The sequence below is a fragment of the Oncorhynchus mykiss genome, chromosome 25, assembly GCF_057628025.1.
Source record: "Oncorhynchus mykiss isolate SJ-2025 chromosome 25, ASM5762802v1, whole genome shotgun sequence".
Taxonomy (NCBI): domain Eukaryota; kingdom Metazoa; phylum Chordata; class Actinopteri; order Salmoniformes; family Salmonidae; genus Oncorhynchus; species Oncorhynchus mykiss.
In genome coordinates, this window is record NC_143046.1 from 77,563,311 (window position 1) to 77,579,844 (window position 16,534).

Genomic DNA, 16,534 nt, shown 5'->3' on the forward strand with positions numbered 1-16,534 from the left:
TTCATTATTAGATTTTATTTCAAGGCATCTTCCTTTCTCTTACGTCAACATCCTAAACGTAACGGTTATTGACCCCATATAAAAACATGAGAAATATCTTTACAAAAAACAACCATCGTTCTCAAAGTGGAAAAACTTCACTATTTACATGGCCTATTATAAAAAAAATTGAGTTTAATAATATTGTTTTACAGAAATTCAATCTACACTATATGGTTCTAACCAACAGGTCTTGATGCAGTTTAACAAGATGGCTGGCTTTTAATTCTGCAAGCTTTACCTCTTAGCAACATAAAAATTATTACAGCAACGACAGCTTTCATTTCCCCCAATTCAACCACAAATACACAAATTCTTTCAAATGGCACCCTATTCCCTATATAGTATACTACTTTAGATCAGGGCCCTGGTCAAAAGTAGTGCACTATATAGGAAATAGGGTGCCATTTGGGACGCACCCATAGTCATTTCTACTAATATTATAGTGAATGTCAGAGTGTAATTATTACATACGTCACTGAAGTGAAGCTGCTCTTAGAAAAAAGTCACAAGCGCTGCAGATTCAATTACCTGTCCATTATGACAATATTTATCAAGGGTTTTCTATGTTGAGATGTGTTGTCTGCACTGCAAACTGAGCGGTTAGTAGTTAGTGTAGAAAACAGTGTGCCATACAAAAAAATATATAATTACAGATGAAATGTTCCTTAAAAGGTGAAGTAACTACAAACATGAAGAAACAGAGATTTCCCACTCCAATATGGAGACAGGATTTTTTCAGAGGCCCTATACACACACACAACATTACAGTACTATGAACAGAACTGGCATCCGTACCATCAGATGTCTGTCTACAAATCCTCTTGCTCTGATAGAACAAATAATATACTCTAAGGGCTCAAACACACCAATAGTGTTTGTCTGCTGAGAGTACTTGTGAACCGAGTGCAAACCGGTTTTACATATAGAAACGTGCGAAGACGTCAACAGCGCGCTTAACAACAAGCTGTAAACGACAGATCTACATGTGTGTAACCCTTAAAGGCAGAACATACTGGAAACCCTTAAATGTACCAAGGTCCTGGCAGCTTATTATTATAGAATATTCATTGAATCTCCTCTTTAAAATGAGGGAAAGAAAAGCAACAGTTCAGGGCCTGTATTTATAGTGTCTTAGACATGCGTTGATCTAGGATCAGATCCATGTGAACTTATTCATTATGATCCAAAAGGTTAAACTGATTCTAGATCTGTACTCTTATTCTGAGACACTTCTAGATAGGAGATTTGAACAGAAAAACAAACAAAAACTCCTGACTGTCAGAACAGTGTCATGTCAGTCTTTCCGATACGCCCCGTTAGGTAGTGTTGCTTCTAAAACAAAACAAAATCACATTTTTCACAAGGATATCCTAAATGTATGTTCGTAAATGCAGTTATCCCCGATTGGTTTAGCCAGAAGGGTCATATTCATTAAGTCACACTGTAGAGAAATGCTTTGCAACAGAAAATGAACGTTTCTCATTGGACAAGTTCAAGTAGTCTCACCCCATTTCAGTCCGTTTTTGTCCGTTTGTTGCCGAATGAATACGACCTATGTGAATGGGGGTATTGAGGAGAGATGGCTACAATGTCGACCTGAGCCTAAGTGAGTTGGTTCTTAGTTCTATGTCTGAGGGTTGCTCTTTAGTCATTGTGGGTCTAGTCTTGGCATGGGCCTCATCTGCAGCAGTGGGGGCGGGGTCAGGGCATCCCCCGGCTTCTCATTGGACTCCAGCACCTCGGCCACGCCTCCAACTTTCATCTGCAGCAGCAGTGGCGGGGTCAGTGCTTTTTGCAGTACATCTTGACCTTTTGTAGTGCATGCTTTAGCTTGTTGGCTGTGCCCGTTGACAGCAGGAGCAGAAACAGTCTCTGATGGTTTCAGGTTGGATCCAAAACCAACTTTAAGGTCCTCTGCCTGTGGTATTGGCAGACCTGGGCCTTTGGAAGTCTTTTCCTGGCCCTTGTCCTCATCCAGTCTCAGGAACAAGGGGCTGAGGGAGCGCTCGTCATCTCCATCTCCGATGATCTCCTTCTCTGTCTTTGGTGGTAGTAGCACCCTGTCTGTCTGAGGTGTGGGTACCCTCACAGTCCCCATCTGCCCAGGCTCGGTGTGTGGTATGCGGGAGACCACTGGAGGACCTCTGGGGCTGCTGTTGTTGTCTGTGGTAATCTGCTGGTTAAGGATGAAGATCTCGTTGAGGACAGACGTCAGGCTCTCGTCTTCACCATCACCATCTTTGTTGTCTTCGTCCTCCTCAGAGTTTCCATCTGCGTCGTTGATCCCTACACTGTCTACAGCGTGGTCCAGCTGCTTCCCCAGAACCTCTCCGTACTCCAACCCACTGCCCCTACCCTTCACTGGGGCTGGCCTCCTCTGAGCTCCCCCTGACACACCTGGAGCTGACTGGTTCTGTTGGGCTTTAACCAATGAAATGACATCGGTGAAATTAGGAACTGAAAAATAGGAAACATATGCAATTTTGTTTGTGTCAATGGCATCACATTCAGCCAACTCAAATCAGATTGAAAGATTTCTACATTGAAGCGGTAAAAACATCTGTGGGAAGTTACCTCCCCTGTTGCAGTTATTAAAAGTTGGAGTGAGAGAAATGGGTTCGGCCATTGAGGGGATAATGATGGTGACCGAAGCGACACCTAAAAAGAAAAATCCAAATCAAATCAGGAAACATTTCAATGCAACTATGTGTCAGTGCAGTGTGCCTTGAGTCACGACAAGCCTACCTGGTGTTTGAGACTGTTGCATTTCGATTCCATTGACCCGTCCTCGAGGCAGCAGAGAACGGGCAGACTGCATGGCGATCACCTGCTCAGATGTGATCACTCCACCCACTATAGACAGCATTTGAGGAGGGAGAAACCCAGCATGAACTGGTGGGGAATCTGTTGGGGAGGCAGAAAAAAAGGATCTAAATGATTAATTTCTTCACATGAAAGTTCAGTCTCTAGACCAGCAGTCTGTCTTATTGAAGTCAACCTGGCCCATTGGGTGCTGATACAGTAACAGGGTCAGAGGGACGGGGGGCTCACCTGGAGCAGTCTGTCTTATTGAAGTCAACCTGGCCCATTGGGTGCTGATACAGTAACAGGGTAAGAGGGACGGGAGGCTCACCTGGGGCAGTCTGTCTTATTGAAGTCAACCTGGCCCATTGGGTGCTGATACAGTAACAGGGTCAGAGTGACGTGGGGCTCTCCTGGGGCAGTCTGTCTTATTGAAGTCAACCTGGCCCATTGGGTGCTGATACAGTAACAGGGTCAGAGGGACGGGGGGCTCACCTGAGGCAGGCTGTATTTTTCTGCCAGACAGGATGTTAGGTCTGGTCCTTTCACGCGGCGAACGCCACGTTGAGGGGTGGTTACTGGAAGGTGGTGTGATGGGACTTGTCTTGGGTCGTTGGGATGCAGGCTTTTGGGGGACAGAGTGGGGGACTGGGGTGGCTACGACCTTTAACTTGAGGCTGGGGGCCAGGGACTTTGGCTTAGGCTGTCGAGTGCTCCTGAGTGAAATTGTTTTATTGGGTGAGACCGATGAGGACGGCCCTCTCCACTTCCTTTTGAACGCCATGTCCTTCTGTTTGGTTGAGATGTCCTGCAGTTTCCTGATGATGAGCTTCTCTGTCTTTCCTGTTGAGAGAACACAGGCCAGTGTTATAGGAAGGAGACCGAATAGGAGACGAGAGAAGGGGGGTGAAATGTAAGGCCCATTACCAGATTTCTTTGAGATTTTCTTAATATCACCAGCTCTCTCCCTGGTCAGCCCGCTCTTCAGTTTTTCAAGGCGCTCGCATTTGTTTCTCAGGTCAAGGACTTGTTTTCGGTCCTGTTAAATAACAGAGACCGTACTTTATATTTCCTGAAGAGATTCTTTACTAAATACAAATATGGCTGTGATGTGATTTCACTGTCCATGGTTATAATTTGCAGTGTTCTTGGTTCAATGTTACCATTAGCACTCGGACTTGCACAACCCATACAAGAGACAACGCTGTGCTGCACTTCAGTACATGGCGACCCAGCACCAACTAATGTTTTCATCTTCGGGAAGGTAAGACTAAGAGTGCATCCCAAATGGCACCCTATTCCCTAGTGCAAAAGTTTTGACCAGGCCCCATAAGGCCAATAACAAGTCAGTAATATTTAGCTGACCATTTCATTGACCTTGTTTGTGACATACCGTACCTCCCAGAACTGCATAATTGAAGGAAGGCATTCAAAGGTTGTTTATGTCTTTGTAATAACATCGAGGGGGGGACATACCCTTAATTTGGGTCCTGTTTCTCCTTCCACTTCTTTAGCGTATTTTGCCTTCAGTTGTGAAGTGGTGCTCTTCTGTGCATTGTCATCCACACTCTCAATGTCTACAGCCTCCTCCTCCTCTACGATTTCTTCAACATCCTGAAAGACAGATGAGTCATAGTTAAAAACCAAAGAAAAACATGATTCTCAAGAGAAAACGAATAGATTTTAATAGACAGAAACCAAACTGTTTTGTATAATTAAGCAATAAGGGACGAGGGGATGTGGCATTTGGCCAATATACTACGGCTAAGGGCTGTACTTATGCACGACGCAAGGAGTGCCTGGAAATAGCCCTTAGCCGGGGCACATTGGCCATATACCACAAACCCGAGGTGCCTTATTGCTATTATAAACTGGTTACCAATGTAATTAGAGCAGTACAAATACATGTTTTGTCATACCCGTGATATACGATCTGTTATAAGCTGGGTGGTTCGAGCCCTGAATGCTGATTGGCTGACAGACGCGGTATATCAGACGGTAAACCACAGGTAAGACAAAACATCACATTTGTAATCAGTTTATAATAGCAGTAAGGCACCTCGGGGGCTTGTGATATATGGCCAATATACAACGGCTAAGAGCTGTGTCCAGGTACTCCGTGTTGCATCGTGCATAAGAACAGCCCTTAGCCGTGGTATATTGGCCATATACACCACACCCCCTTGGGCCTTATTGCTTAAATATACCACAGACAATCAGCATTCAGGACTCGAACCACCCAGTTTATAATGTTTCACAGTTCTTACACGGATGTTAATGACGTCCCCTTTAACGTTGTTGTTTTTGTTGTTGTCGTCATCGGCAGAATCCTCTGTCTCGTCCGATGAGTTGTCTGTTTTCTCCTCCTCTGTGTCCTCCAGAAGGTCCACCACCTCCATCACCGCTTCCCTGTCCTCCTCCGTGTCCTCCAGAAGGTCTACCACCTCCATCACTGCTTCCCTGTCCTCCTCCGTGTCCTCCAGAAGGTCTACCACCTCCATCACCTCCTCCCTGTCCTCCTCCTCTGCTGTCACTCCTCCCATGTGCCTTGGTCTTGGTCTCGACTTGGCCTCACTGCAGGTCAAGACAGCTGAAGAGGACGAGACAGCAGAGGAGTCTTTGGGAACTCCTTCCACATTCCTGTTGACGAGTAGCTCCTCACTCTTCTGCTGGGAACAAACATACTGGATGTTCCTCAGGATCTGCTTCTCAGACTCTCCTGTGGAGGGAAAGATGTTGGTTGAATGTTTTTTGAATGCTGAAATGTTACAGCAGTGTCCATTATTACCAGTTAACTGGGACATCTTCTTGACATAAGCTGCTCTCTCCAGGGTCAGTGAACTCCTTAGCTTCTCCATGTCGTTACGTTTCGTAGTCAGGATTTGGATCTCCTCTGTCGCCTGATAACATACAGTTATTTTAGTTAACTTTTTAATCGATTGACAGATGCTTCAACAAAACAAAGAACAGCTCTGACCGACCACATTATTAAAATATAGTCCTAAATAGAGTCCTAAATGGCACCCTATTCCCTATATAGGGCTCTGATCAAAAGTAGTACACTATATAGGGAATAGGGTGCCATTTTGGACACACATTAATTAAAGGAATAATTAAATTGAACAAAATGAACAATGGTTTGGATAAAGTTAAAGTAAACAAAAACGTTAAGAAAAAGTTACCCATCCCTTTATAGGTGCTTACTTCTTTAAGGATATACACTTTTGCAGCTTTTTGGTCAAGTTTCAGTGTCTCTCTCAGCCGCTGGAAGCACCCATGGAGCTCAAAACGGCGATGCCTCTCGTCCACGTTGTGCTTCAGCTGTTTCTACAGAATGCAACAGGATGAAGCTCTATCATGGAGTCTTGGAGACTTGAATATGAAAACTAAGGCACAATGGCGCTATCGTTGAGGTACAGAACAACAGACTGTTTACACATAAATTACTCAGACCTCAGACCACACAAATAGACAAACAAAGAAAGAAAGAAACAGACTACTACTGTTTAGTCTAAAAACTAGAGAATATGAGATTTAGGTAACTAGAGTCTCAAAACAGACATGTTGTATGAAGTTAAAAGGGTTCTTACACTGATGACGTCGATGAGCTCCTCTTTATTAACACTTGAATCGTCAGAATCAGTCTCGTCAGATGAGTTGTCTGTCTTCTCATCCCTTTCCTCATCCGTATCATCCAAATCATACTCATCCTCCACCATCTTCCTCTTCGGTCTTCCTGTCCATGTCTGGTAGGGGTCATCAACATGAACCATCTTAGTAAGGAGATTGGAGTCTGCTGTGGAGGTGTTATCTTTGATCCCTGTCGTTGTGACCTGGGTTATAGGGGGTTTCGGGGGAGGCTGCAGCACCAAAACCACCTCAGGCTGGATATTAGGGTCTAAATTGCAGTGAGCTGGGGAGATAGCATCAGTTTTTATAAATTTAAACTGGGGTCCTTTAGGGGGTTTTGTGGATTTAGGAGGCGTTTTGGTTTTCTGGAAAGGCCGCATCCAACTACACACCTCAGAGACTACATTAGAGTCTACATTGGAGGTCACTGTGGAGATATTGTCAGCTTTGACACCTGTGTTCTTAACCGTTTTTGTGGGGGATTTGACAGTAATTACTGTGGTTTCCGGGTGAGGCTGCAGCACAGTAACACACCCTACTACAGGCATCACCTTGGAGGAGCCCTGGGCTGGCACCGCCGGACACTTGATGATGATGGGCTCCTTGTTGCCTGTCTGAGGAACAATCTCCAAGGTGTACGTCCCACCATTTGTCACGGTGGGTGAGAGACTAACGTAACCAGGGGTGGTTTTAGGGGCGGTGATAGTGGTGCTGGATGCAGTCTGGGTCTTTGGGAAAGTGACAAGGGGGACAGTACTGATGGTGGAAGCACAGCTACCAGGGCACTTGCTCTCCAATGTGGTGAGAGAGGAGGTGGAGCTGTTCATGGTGGTCAAGCATTCAGGCATGGTTAAAATGATCATCCCACCTGAAAATAAAAAATAATAAAGTTCAGCTGTAGCTAGGTTTCCATCCAATTTGCAACAGATTTTCATCTGAATATTCTAAAATGCGCATTTTCCCATCAGAGATGTTTCCATCAAATTGACTTGTTGTGGATAAACGTCTGTGCATAATGACATAGTGCACATAAAAATAACTTGAGGTTGGCTTGCCGACTGCATCGCAGTGCTTGAGGCATCGCTACAGACCAGGGTTCGATCCCAGGCTGTGTTATTGGGCTCTAGCGGCCGGGCACCTGCAGGATGACTTTGGTCATCAGTTGAACGATGTTTCCTCTGACACATTGGTGCAGCTGGCTTCCAGGTTAAGCGGGCAGGTGTTAAGGAGCGCGGTTTGGTGGGTCATGTTCTGGAGGACGCATGACTCGACTCGTGCCTCTCCCGGGCACATTGGGGAATTGCTGCGATGAGACAAGATCATAATTGGATCGCAATTGGATATCACGAAAATTGGGGAGAAAAAAGGGTTAAATCGGATTTTCAAATCTACTGATGGTTTTGTCACTAAATGTTTTGTGTACAGTCGTGGCCAAAAGTTGAGAATGACAAATATTAATTTTCACAAAAGTCTGCTGCTTCAGTGTCTTTAGATATTTTTGTCAGATGTTACTATGGAATACTGAAGTATAATTACAAGCATTTCATAAGTGTAAAAGGCTTTTTATTGACAATTACATGAAGCTGATGCAAAGAGTCAATATTTGCAGTGTTGACCCTTCTTTTTCAAGACCTCTGCCTGGCATGCTGTCAATTAACTTCTGGGCCACATCCTGACTGATGGCAGCCCATTCTTGCCTAATCAATGCTTGGAGTTTGTCAGAATTTGTGGGGTTTTGTTTGTCCACCCACATCTTGAGGATTTTCCTGGCCATGGACCCAAAATATTGATGTTTAGTTCCCTGAGCCACTTAGTTATCACTTCTGCCTTATGGCAAGGTGCTCCATCACGCTGGAAAAGGCATTGTTTGTCACCAAACTGTTCCTGGATGGTTGGGAGAAGTTGCTCTTTAAAATTTAAATTTAAAAAAGAAAATATTTGTTTTTTTTACCTCCTTTTCTCCCCAATTTCATGCTACTATCTTGTCTCATCGCAACAACTCCAGAAAGTCACGCGTCCTCCAATACATAACCGCACTGCTTCTTAACACAACGCAAAACCCGGAAGCCTTAACATAACACAGCATCAAACCCGGAAGCCAGCCGCACCAATGTGTCGGAGGAAACACCTGGCAACCTTGACTAGCGTGCACTGCGCCCGGCCCGCCACAGGAGTTGCTGGTGCGCGATGGGACAAGGATATCCCTACCGGCCAAACCCTCCCTAACCCGGACAGCGCTAGGCCAATTGTGCGTCGTCCCACGGACCTCCCGGTTGCGGCCGGTTAAAACAGAGCCTGGGCGCGAACCCAGAGTCTCTGGTGGTGCAGCTGGCACTGCAGTACAGCGCCCTTAACCACTGCGCCACCCGGGAGGCCCTTGGTACCATTCTTTATTCATGACTGTGTTCTTAGAAGAAATTGTGAGTGAGCCCACTCCCTTGGCTGAGATGCAACCCCACACATGAATGGTCTCAGGATGCTTTACTGTTGGCATGACACAGGACTAATGGTAGCGCTCACCTTGTCTTCTCTGGACAAGCTTTTTTGCCGGATGCCCCAAACAATCGGAAAGGGGATTCATCAGAGAAAATGACTTTACCCCAGTCCTCAGTAGTCCAATCCCTGTACCTTCTGCAGAATATCAGTCTGTCCCTGATGTTTTTCCTGGAGAGAAGTGGCTTCTTTGCTGCCCTTCTTGACACCAGGCCATCCTCCAAAAGTCTTCGCCTCACTGTGCGTGCAGATGCACTCACACCTGCCTGCTGTCATTCCTGAGCAAGCTCTGTATTGGTGGTGCCCCGATCCCGCAGCTGAATCAACTTTAGGAGATGGTCCTGGCGCTCGCTGGACTTTCTTGGGCGCCCTGAAGTCTTCTTCACAACAATTTAACCGCTCTCTTGATGATCCAATAACTGGTTGATTTAGGTGCAATCTTACTGGCAGCAATATCCTTGCCCGTGAAGCCCTTTTGTGCAAAGCAATGATGACAGCACGTGTTTCCTTGCAGGTAACCGTGGTTGACAGAGGAAGAACAATGATTCCAAGCACCACCCTCCTTTTGAAGCTTCCAGTCTGTTATTCGAACTCAATCAGCATGACAGAGTGATCTCCAGCCTTCTCCTCGTCAACACTCACACCTGTGTTAACGAGAGAATCACTGACATGATGTCAGCTGGTCCTTTTGTGGCAGGGCTGAAATGCAGTGGAAATGTTTTTTGGCGATTCAGTTCATTTGCATGGCAAAGAGGGACTTTGCAATTAATTGCAATTCATCTGATCACTCTTCATAACATTCTGGAGTATATGCAAATTACCATCATACAAACTGAGGCAGCAGATGTGAAAATGTATATTTGTGTCATTCTTAAAACTTTTGGCCATGACTGTATATAGTGAATGTGCCCACTCTGGTATTGGCACGTACTCTAGCCAACAGCTTGCAGATACAGTGCGGGTATGGCCTACATGAGATTATTATGGAAAAAATGTATTTCTCAAACAGCAGCCAAGCATCATTCATCATTTCATCAGAATAAGACCCTCAATATTTATTGGAAAGGAGCATCAAGCTCATCACTGTTCACTTTCACCACCCTCTGAAGTCCATTTCTTATTTCATCTGTATCCTAAAACACTGCATACTAAACAAAAACAGTATGTATTTAAGCAACATTCATTCATTGGAGATTACTTATTATACATGGGAATCCTTGATCGGTCTTCCTAAAATGTCCAAGTCATTGTTTCATAACATAGTCATCAACATAGTCAGTCATGCATGTGAAAGAGCAGCAATGCCATGGCATGAATATAATCAACTGTCAGACACTCACCCTTGTTGTGCATGACGAGGTTGGGGTTAAGGGCCTTCAGCTGGCTGAGGGCAACCAGCTGGATCAGCTGTCCCTTGGGGTTCTTGTATAGGGTGTTCGCTGAGGTGTTCCTTACCGGCTGCAGCACCATTCTCTGACCCGACGCGAGAGGGGTCAGGGACATGATAGGGGTCAGGGATGTGAGAGGAGACAGCATTCTGACAGAGGTACTTGTCCCTGGGACAGAGAGCATCGGGGGACTGGTAACCACTTCACTGATGGGGGATGCATTTTGGGGTGATACGTTTGCACCTGTAAACAAAGTGGGGGATTTTTCATTAATGATGGAAAACATGGGCATAACCATGAAACTTCGTTCAACCCCCCAAAAAACACCAATCCTCATGTCACATCACACACTGATGATGCCAGTGTGACAGTGAAGCACGAGACACAGCATCAACCCAGGATGAGATGGACAGGGAAGGGTATAGGCAGGCAGGGGTTATAGGATGAAGGTCACCACCAATGTTCCCTCTCATTTTTTCTACTGGTCTGCTGAGCTCAAACTTGAACGTTGTGAAAATTCTATGCAACTTCCGGCACGTTTACTGTGAACACTGGGACTGTAACCGCTTTTCGTTACAGTTTTAACAGTGGTCAAGTAGGCTTCTGTGGCTATTTGATCATAATTAAGGCCTACCTGAGTGACCTACCATCAAAAAACAATGGAGAAAATGCATCCCACAACATTTTAACATGGAAATAGCTGTTCTATCAGCCTACAGTAGCAGCCAATGTGTGGTATTCAATGTAGACCTACTTTCCATGAGACTTTTGAGAAAAAAAAACAAGCTGGGCTTGACATTAACCTGTTTATTCACTTGTCCTAAAGTCAAGGACGTGACTGAAAATGTTGTTGTGTTATTTGATGCAAGAACCATCTCCTCAAACCAATATTACAGAGAATCACACAAATTATGCTACCCTCTGCCTATTGGCTACATAGCTTGTCTCATAGCCTGTCTCAAAATACAACACTGTCCCTTCAAGACAAAAAAAAGCTCTTTACCTGACTCGTTTTTCAAATGCACAAATTTTGTGCTCTTGTAGGAAGCAATAACTCCCCCATGTTGCTACACGTAGCTCTCTATTTGATCTCAAAACAAGCACATCTACTGACATGCTCATGCTGTAAACACAGTCCAGTTCAAAGTAAATGGCACAGATCCATATATGGCAATGGTCTATTTGCATATAGGCCTACTGCAGCACTGATTGGTAGTGGCGCACAAGTCTGTGTTGAGTATGAGTCGTACCTGTCAATGCAATACAGAATCCTACTCCAATGTGTTCTGCCTACAACAAAACCTCTTGCATAGTTAATTTTTCATACTGTCTTGCATAGTTTTTATTTTATTTTTATTGAATATTTAAAATTATGCAGTGAAGCCGCTAAACATCTTCAGCACACTCTAATGTACTTGTCCTTTTGCTCAACTATGCACCGGGGCCTCCCACTCCTCTTTCTATTCTGGTTAGTCAGTGCACTGTTCTGTGAAGGGAGTAGTACACAGCATTGCACGAGATCTTCAGTTTCTTTGCAACCAAAACAAATGGTCTATTGATTCTGTATCCTCAAAACAAAATCTGCAGAGCTGCGATGATTGTATGCCCCAAATATTCAACATTTTGTTGGTGGCAAGAATTCTGTACAATCATTTTAGCTGAAAAGCACGAAGTCTTGCATAGTTCGTTTTGTTTCTGTATATTGCCTTGAACGTGGCTAATATTTAGTTGATTCGATCACAATTCCCACAGTAAAGGGAAACGTTGATGTGTTAACTAACGGGGAAAACTCTAGAAAGTTGAGTGAAGTTCAATCTCGTGCTTCTCTGCGCCATGCTGATATTTCTTCTGCGTTGCAGTCCCGGGAAAGCTTATTGATCACCACCACAAACAGAGCATGAGAGTGGCAGGCCACAGGACCAGGGCTTAGCCTGTGGGAGGCTGAGGAGTAATGGGATGACCTGGTTGGCCTAGTTACAGCTACAGTGGTGCAGAACTGACTGGGTGTGTACCTGTAGAATATCTTGGTGCTGAGGGGGCCTTGGAGCTAACAGACACTGCAGATACCAGGGCTGCGGCGCCACCCCTCACATGAGGTGTTTTGGTTGGGTAGACCATGGTGACAACCTGAATCCGCACAGCAGCAGTCACTGTGTTCTGCTCCATCTGAGCCCCCTGAGAAAGACAGGCACCTGGGTTCACTACAACCAGAGAGGAAGAGGGCAGAGTTAGTGTCTGAACACTGCCCAGAAACTGAGGTGGAACACTAGTTACAGGCAGCCTCTGCTGTGAGGAGCTGATCTGGTTGACTACAAAAGAGTGTGAAGACCTTTCCCACTGGGGGGCAGGTTAGTCACTGTGGAGTAGAGATGGAGGTAGCAGTTCAGTCTCCCACACTTGTCTTTCACAATGGACTGACCATTATTCAGTTATATGAATCAGAATTTAATGTCTCTGAGGGGTGGAGGGAGATTTCAGCGCAACAAACTTACATTAAAATACAGTAGTATGATAAACTAAGCTAAAAAAAACACTACAAAGACTGGTTCTCACCAATGAACTTGGGGCCAGCAGCAACTGGAGTGGTAGAGGGAACACTTGTGGTAACCATGGTGGTAGGAGTGGCTGCCAGTTGGGCCGGTTGTCTTGTAGAGGACTTTGTATCTGTGGCACCTTTAGGAGTTTCTGAGGGGTGTTTTTGTGATGGGACGGAGGAGGAGGCCGCCATAGACCGCTTTAGATAGGCAGGCCATCGTAACTTGCCCGTGAGGTAAGCAGCAAGACGGTTGGCTGGGTGCATGGCTCCCATCATGCCCAGTTGTATCTTGGCATGGGGGTAGGACCTGCCATTCACCTAAAGACACACAGGGGGAAATACTGGGTAGCAACGGACTGTGCGTCTCTATCTAGCTCTGTCCTCAGAGGTAGATAGAGTTAGTCCCAAATGGCACCCTATTCCCTATGTAATGCACTACTTCTGACCAGAGCCCTGTGCACTACAGTGGTCGCTGGTTCAAATACCAGAGCCAACAAGGTGAGAAATCTGTCAATGTGCCCTTGAGCAAAGCACTTAACCCTAATTGTTCCAGGGGCGCTGTACTACTATGGCTGACCCTGTAAAACAACACATTTTACTGCACTTATCCGGTGCATGTGACCATAAAACATGTATTTTTTATTTGCACTACATAGGGAATAGGATGCCATTCCACATCAATAAGAGAAGGAAAATGAACTGATTATTGGATTTGTATTGGGGGAAACTAAGTAATTACAATGCTTACCGTGATACATTTCTGGTCTGAGATTTCTGGCAGCTTAAGGTTGCCAGTAAGGAGGCCAGCAGGAGAAATTCCTGTTAAAAAAGGCAGGCCCTGCCATTTCAGATCCTTTCTACGCCCCACAGCCTTGTTGTCCACTTCCTCCACGACAGGTACTTCCTCCACGACAGGTACTTCCTCCACGACAGGTACTTCCTCCACGACAGGTACTTCCTCCACGACAGGTACTTCCTCCACGACAGGTACTTCCTCCACTTTATCCTCCTCTCTCTGCTCTTCCATTAGTTCTTCTTCATCTTTCTCTCCCATCCTTTCCTCCTCCTCCTCACCGTTCTCCTCCTCCACTCCGTCCGGTCTCGGGACCTGAGAGATGAGTACCTTGTAGTGGGTGGAGCAGCTTTCGCCATCATTTCTCAGGGTTTGAGACACGGGTTTTATAAGGTAACCTTTGACCCAGAAGGGGTTCCTGAGGTGGTCCTTGGCCATGTGCTCACACACAATTCTCAGCACCAGGTTCCTATCCGCCAGGCTCCTCCACTTACACTTAGACATAATCTCCAGGCGCTTGGAGGGCTCCGTGTACTTGGGACGATGGCAGGACAACGACTTCTCTGACATACTGGAAGAGTTCACTACATCAAGAGAAAGTCAACAGCCATTAGAAATGCATTTCAGGGTAGGCTATGATTTTTGGAAGCAACCAATTACTGATGTGTTTCACTGACTGTCTGAGAGTATATTCATCAGACACTGGTGTTTGGGGTTATAAAAAATCATGTGGTCAAATTTGACTCATTTAACTTACCTGGTGCAGAGTCTATTGGTTTGCAGTGATTGTCAATGACCTCAGGTCGGTTTGTGCTCTTGCTTTGAAACGCACGCACTCTGGCACATGTCATGGTCCCGCCTTCCTCTCTCACCGGAGAAAAATACACCTTTAGAAAAGGCAGGGGGTGAGAATATACATCACATTTTTTTACAGGGGTATATCTAACACGTATGGATAGATAGACACCCTTTTACGACTCACCACTGAAGGTTCTTCCTGTAGTGGAAGATGTGGTAGGTAGACCGGTGTTGGGGCGAGGATGGGCTCCGGGTCCGTCTCTCCATCCGTCTTTCTCCACAACATTCTCACACGCGGAGCAGGTTCTGATACCGTCTCAGCCTCCCTGAGAGCTGAATTTGGAAATTAATGCAAAATGTCATTTTCTACAACATTAAGATGGAAACACTTTGTGACGTATTTAACCTAATCTAATGTAGTGTAGCAAAATTGTTTTATATGGAAACTTTTTTTACTGTTCATAGAACAATGTTTTATTCTGCGGTTTTCTAAACTAGAGGACACTCACTATATGCCATCCTCATTCTCTTCCACTTTCTCCTCGGCTTCTTGGACAGGCCCTCCTCTGACGCATTAGAATCTGGTCCTTCTAAGTTCTTGAGGACGACCACCTTCTGCCTGAGGCAGCTGCAGCCAAAGATGCACTCAATCTTTCCACAGTGGATAATACGACGGTCCTGTGCCAGGCTGGCACACACACAGCCCAATCGGCAGAACGCTTTGAGGCAGGGAGGAGCCCTGCGCTTTATGATCCTAATAGGAGCTGTAGGGTTCTCACAAACAAAGCCCTGAAGAGAAAAGTGGGAAGTAAAATATGACGGTTCTGTGCCAGGCTGGCACACACACAGCCCAGCCGGCAGAACGCATTGAGGCAGGGAGGAGCCCTGCGCTGTTAGTGCTAGCGTGGCACATTTCTCAGGGATACCATCGTAGAGTTGGTATAATACAATCACAAAATCAGCTTATTAAAAACAAGATCGAAACTACAAACGTACTACAACACGTCTTTGCTCCTTCATGTGAGACCACACAAATTAGTTAATAAGCAGATGTAATGGTGTAGAGGTGTAAATGATCTTACCGTTGAGGTGAAGTGGGAGGTGAGGGCGACCGGCGCCCTCTCGTTTGAGATGCAGGTCCGGCGCTTGCTCTCCCAGACAACTCTGTCCTCCAAATCCCTTTGTCGGAGCAGGGCCTTGGTCAGCCCAGGAAACACGACCTTGGTCTTGGCAGCAGGCTGTGGCTCTGGGTCCGAGTCATCCTCTTCCACAGGAGCCAGTTCAGCGGGAGGTGGCTCTTCTACCTCTGGCCTGGACACAGGAGCGTCATGGGCTGGTGGAGGTCTCCTTTTTATAGTTTCAATTGTGTCATCGTGGGTGATGGGGGCGCCATGATCCATCAATAGCAGTTTTGGCTCAGTGGGCAATGGTGTTGGGGTTGTTGCAGAAGTTAGTTTAGTTCTGTTCTGCTTTGAACATTGTTGTTTTTGTTGCCTTTTCTCAGATTTTTTAAGTCCTTTGGATGTGGGGGGCAGTCTGGGTTTTTTGGATGGTGGGACAAAGGTGGAAGAAAGTGCCGGTGCCTGTTTCTTCAGCACACTGTCTAGGGTTCGGACGTAGCTGGTGCTCTTGGTGGGTAGCTGGTAGACCACAGGGGTGACGATGGTGGTCTGGGTGAAACTGGCAGCGCGCTCGTCAATGAGTTTACCTTCGTTAGCCAGGTACTCATCCAACATGTCACTGCAGAAGGCCGACAAGTTCTTTGGGGCCACTTCTGAACTTGGGCAACCTTTAAAGCAAAAACATTTTGAATCCGCACGACACAGTAAATTGTATAGGGCTACATAGTATAGAAAACACAAGAGGGGATATAGCTGAGGCTCTTAACTGTTAAGCCTTTGTAAAAACATCAGCGGTAAAACGTGTCCCCTCTGATTTTGCCACCGTTAAAGCACCACGCAACATTTCAGACAAAATCAAGGTGAAAGGTTACAACTGCTGATGTGAATGGAGTCTTGAGGATTTGCTTATCAAATCAGAGAAGACATGTAG

The 16,534-nt window shown here is 45.7% G+C and overlaps 1 protein-coding gene across 6 annotated transcripts in view; it reads right to left on the bottom strand.

Moving 5' to 3' along the window:
• Positions 1-16,534, bottom strand: part of LOC110505801 (uncharacterized) — a 27,434-nt gene continuing 10,900 nt past the window's right edge. The window contains exons 8-25 of one of the 6 annotated variants that reach the window (XM_090221145.1): positions 15,565-16,271; positions 14,992-15,271; positions 14,667-14,815; positions 14,442-14,571; positions 13,640-14,268; positions 12,909-13,209; positions 12,368-12,556; positions 10,308-10,598; positions 7,026-7,342; positions 6,435-6,590; positions 6,049-6,171; positions 5,112-5,744; positions 4,321-4,458; positions 3,772-3,883; positions 3,340-3,687; positions 2,788-2,946; positions 2,617-2,700; positions 1-2,499 (exon numbers count right to left, since the gene is read on the bottom strand). In XM_090221145.1, the coding sequence (XP_090077271.1) occupies positions 1,691-2,499; positions 2,617-2,700; positions 2,788-2,946; positions 3,340-3,687; positions 3,772-3,883; positions 4,321-4,458; positions 5,112-5,744; positions 6,049-6,171; positions 6,435-6,590; positions 7,026-7,342; positions 10,308-10,598; positions 12,368-12,556; positions 12,909-13,209; positions 13,640-14,268; positions 14,442-14,571; positions 14,667-14,815; positions 14,992-15,271; positions 15,565-16,271 (5,555 nt within the window). In that variant the 3' untranslated portion in view covers positions 1-1,690. Of the gene's footprint in view, positions 2,500-2,616; positions 2,701-2,787; positions 2,947-3,339; positions 3,688-3,771; positions 3,884-4,320; positions 4,459-5,111; positions 5,745-6,048; positions 6,172-6,434; positions 7,343-8,994; positions 9,667-10,307; positions 10,599-12,367; positions 12,557-12,908; positions 13,210-13,639; positions 14,269-14,441; positions 14,572-14,666; positions 14,816-14,991; positions 15,272-15,564; positions 16,272-16,534 lie in introns of those variants that run through there. The other 5 variants (XM_036962976.2, XM_090221144.1, XM_021585253.3 and 2 more) reach the window with 5 other exon arrangements.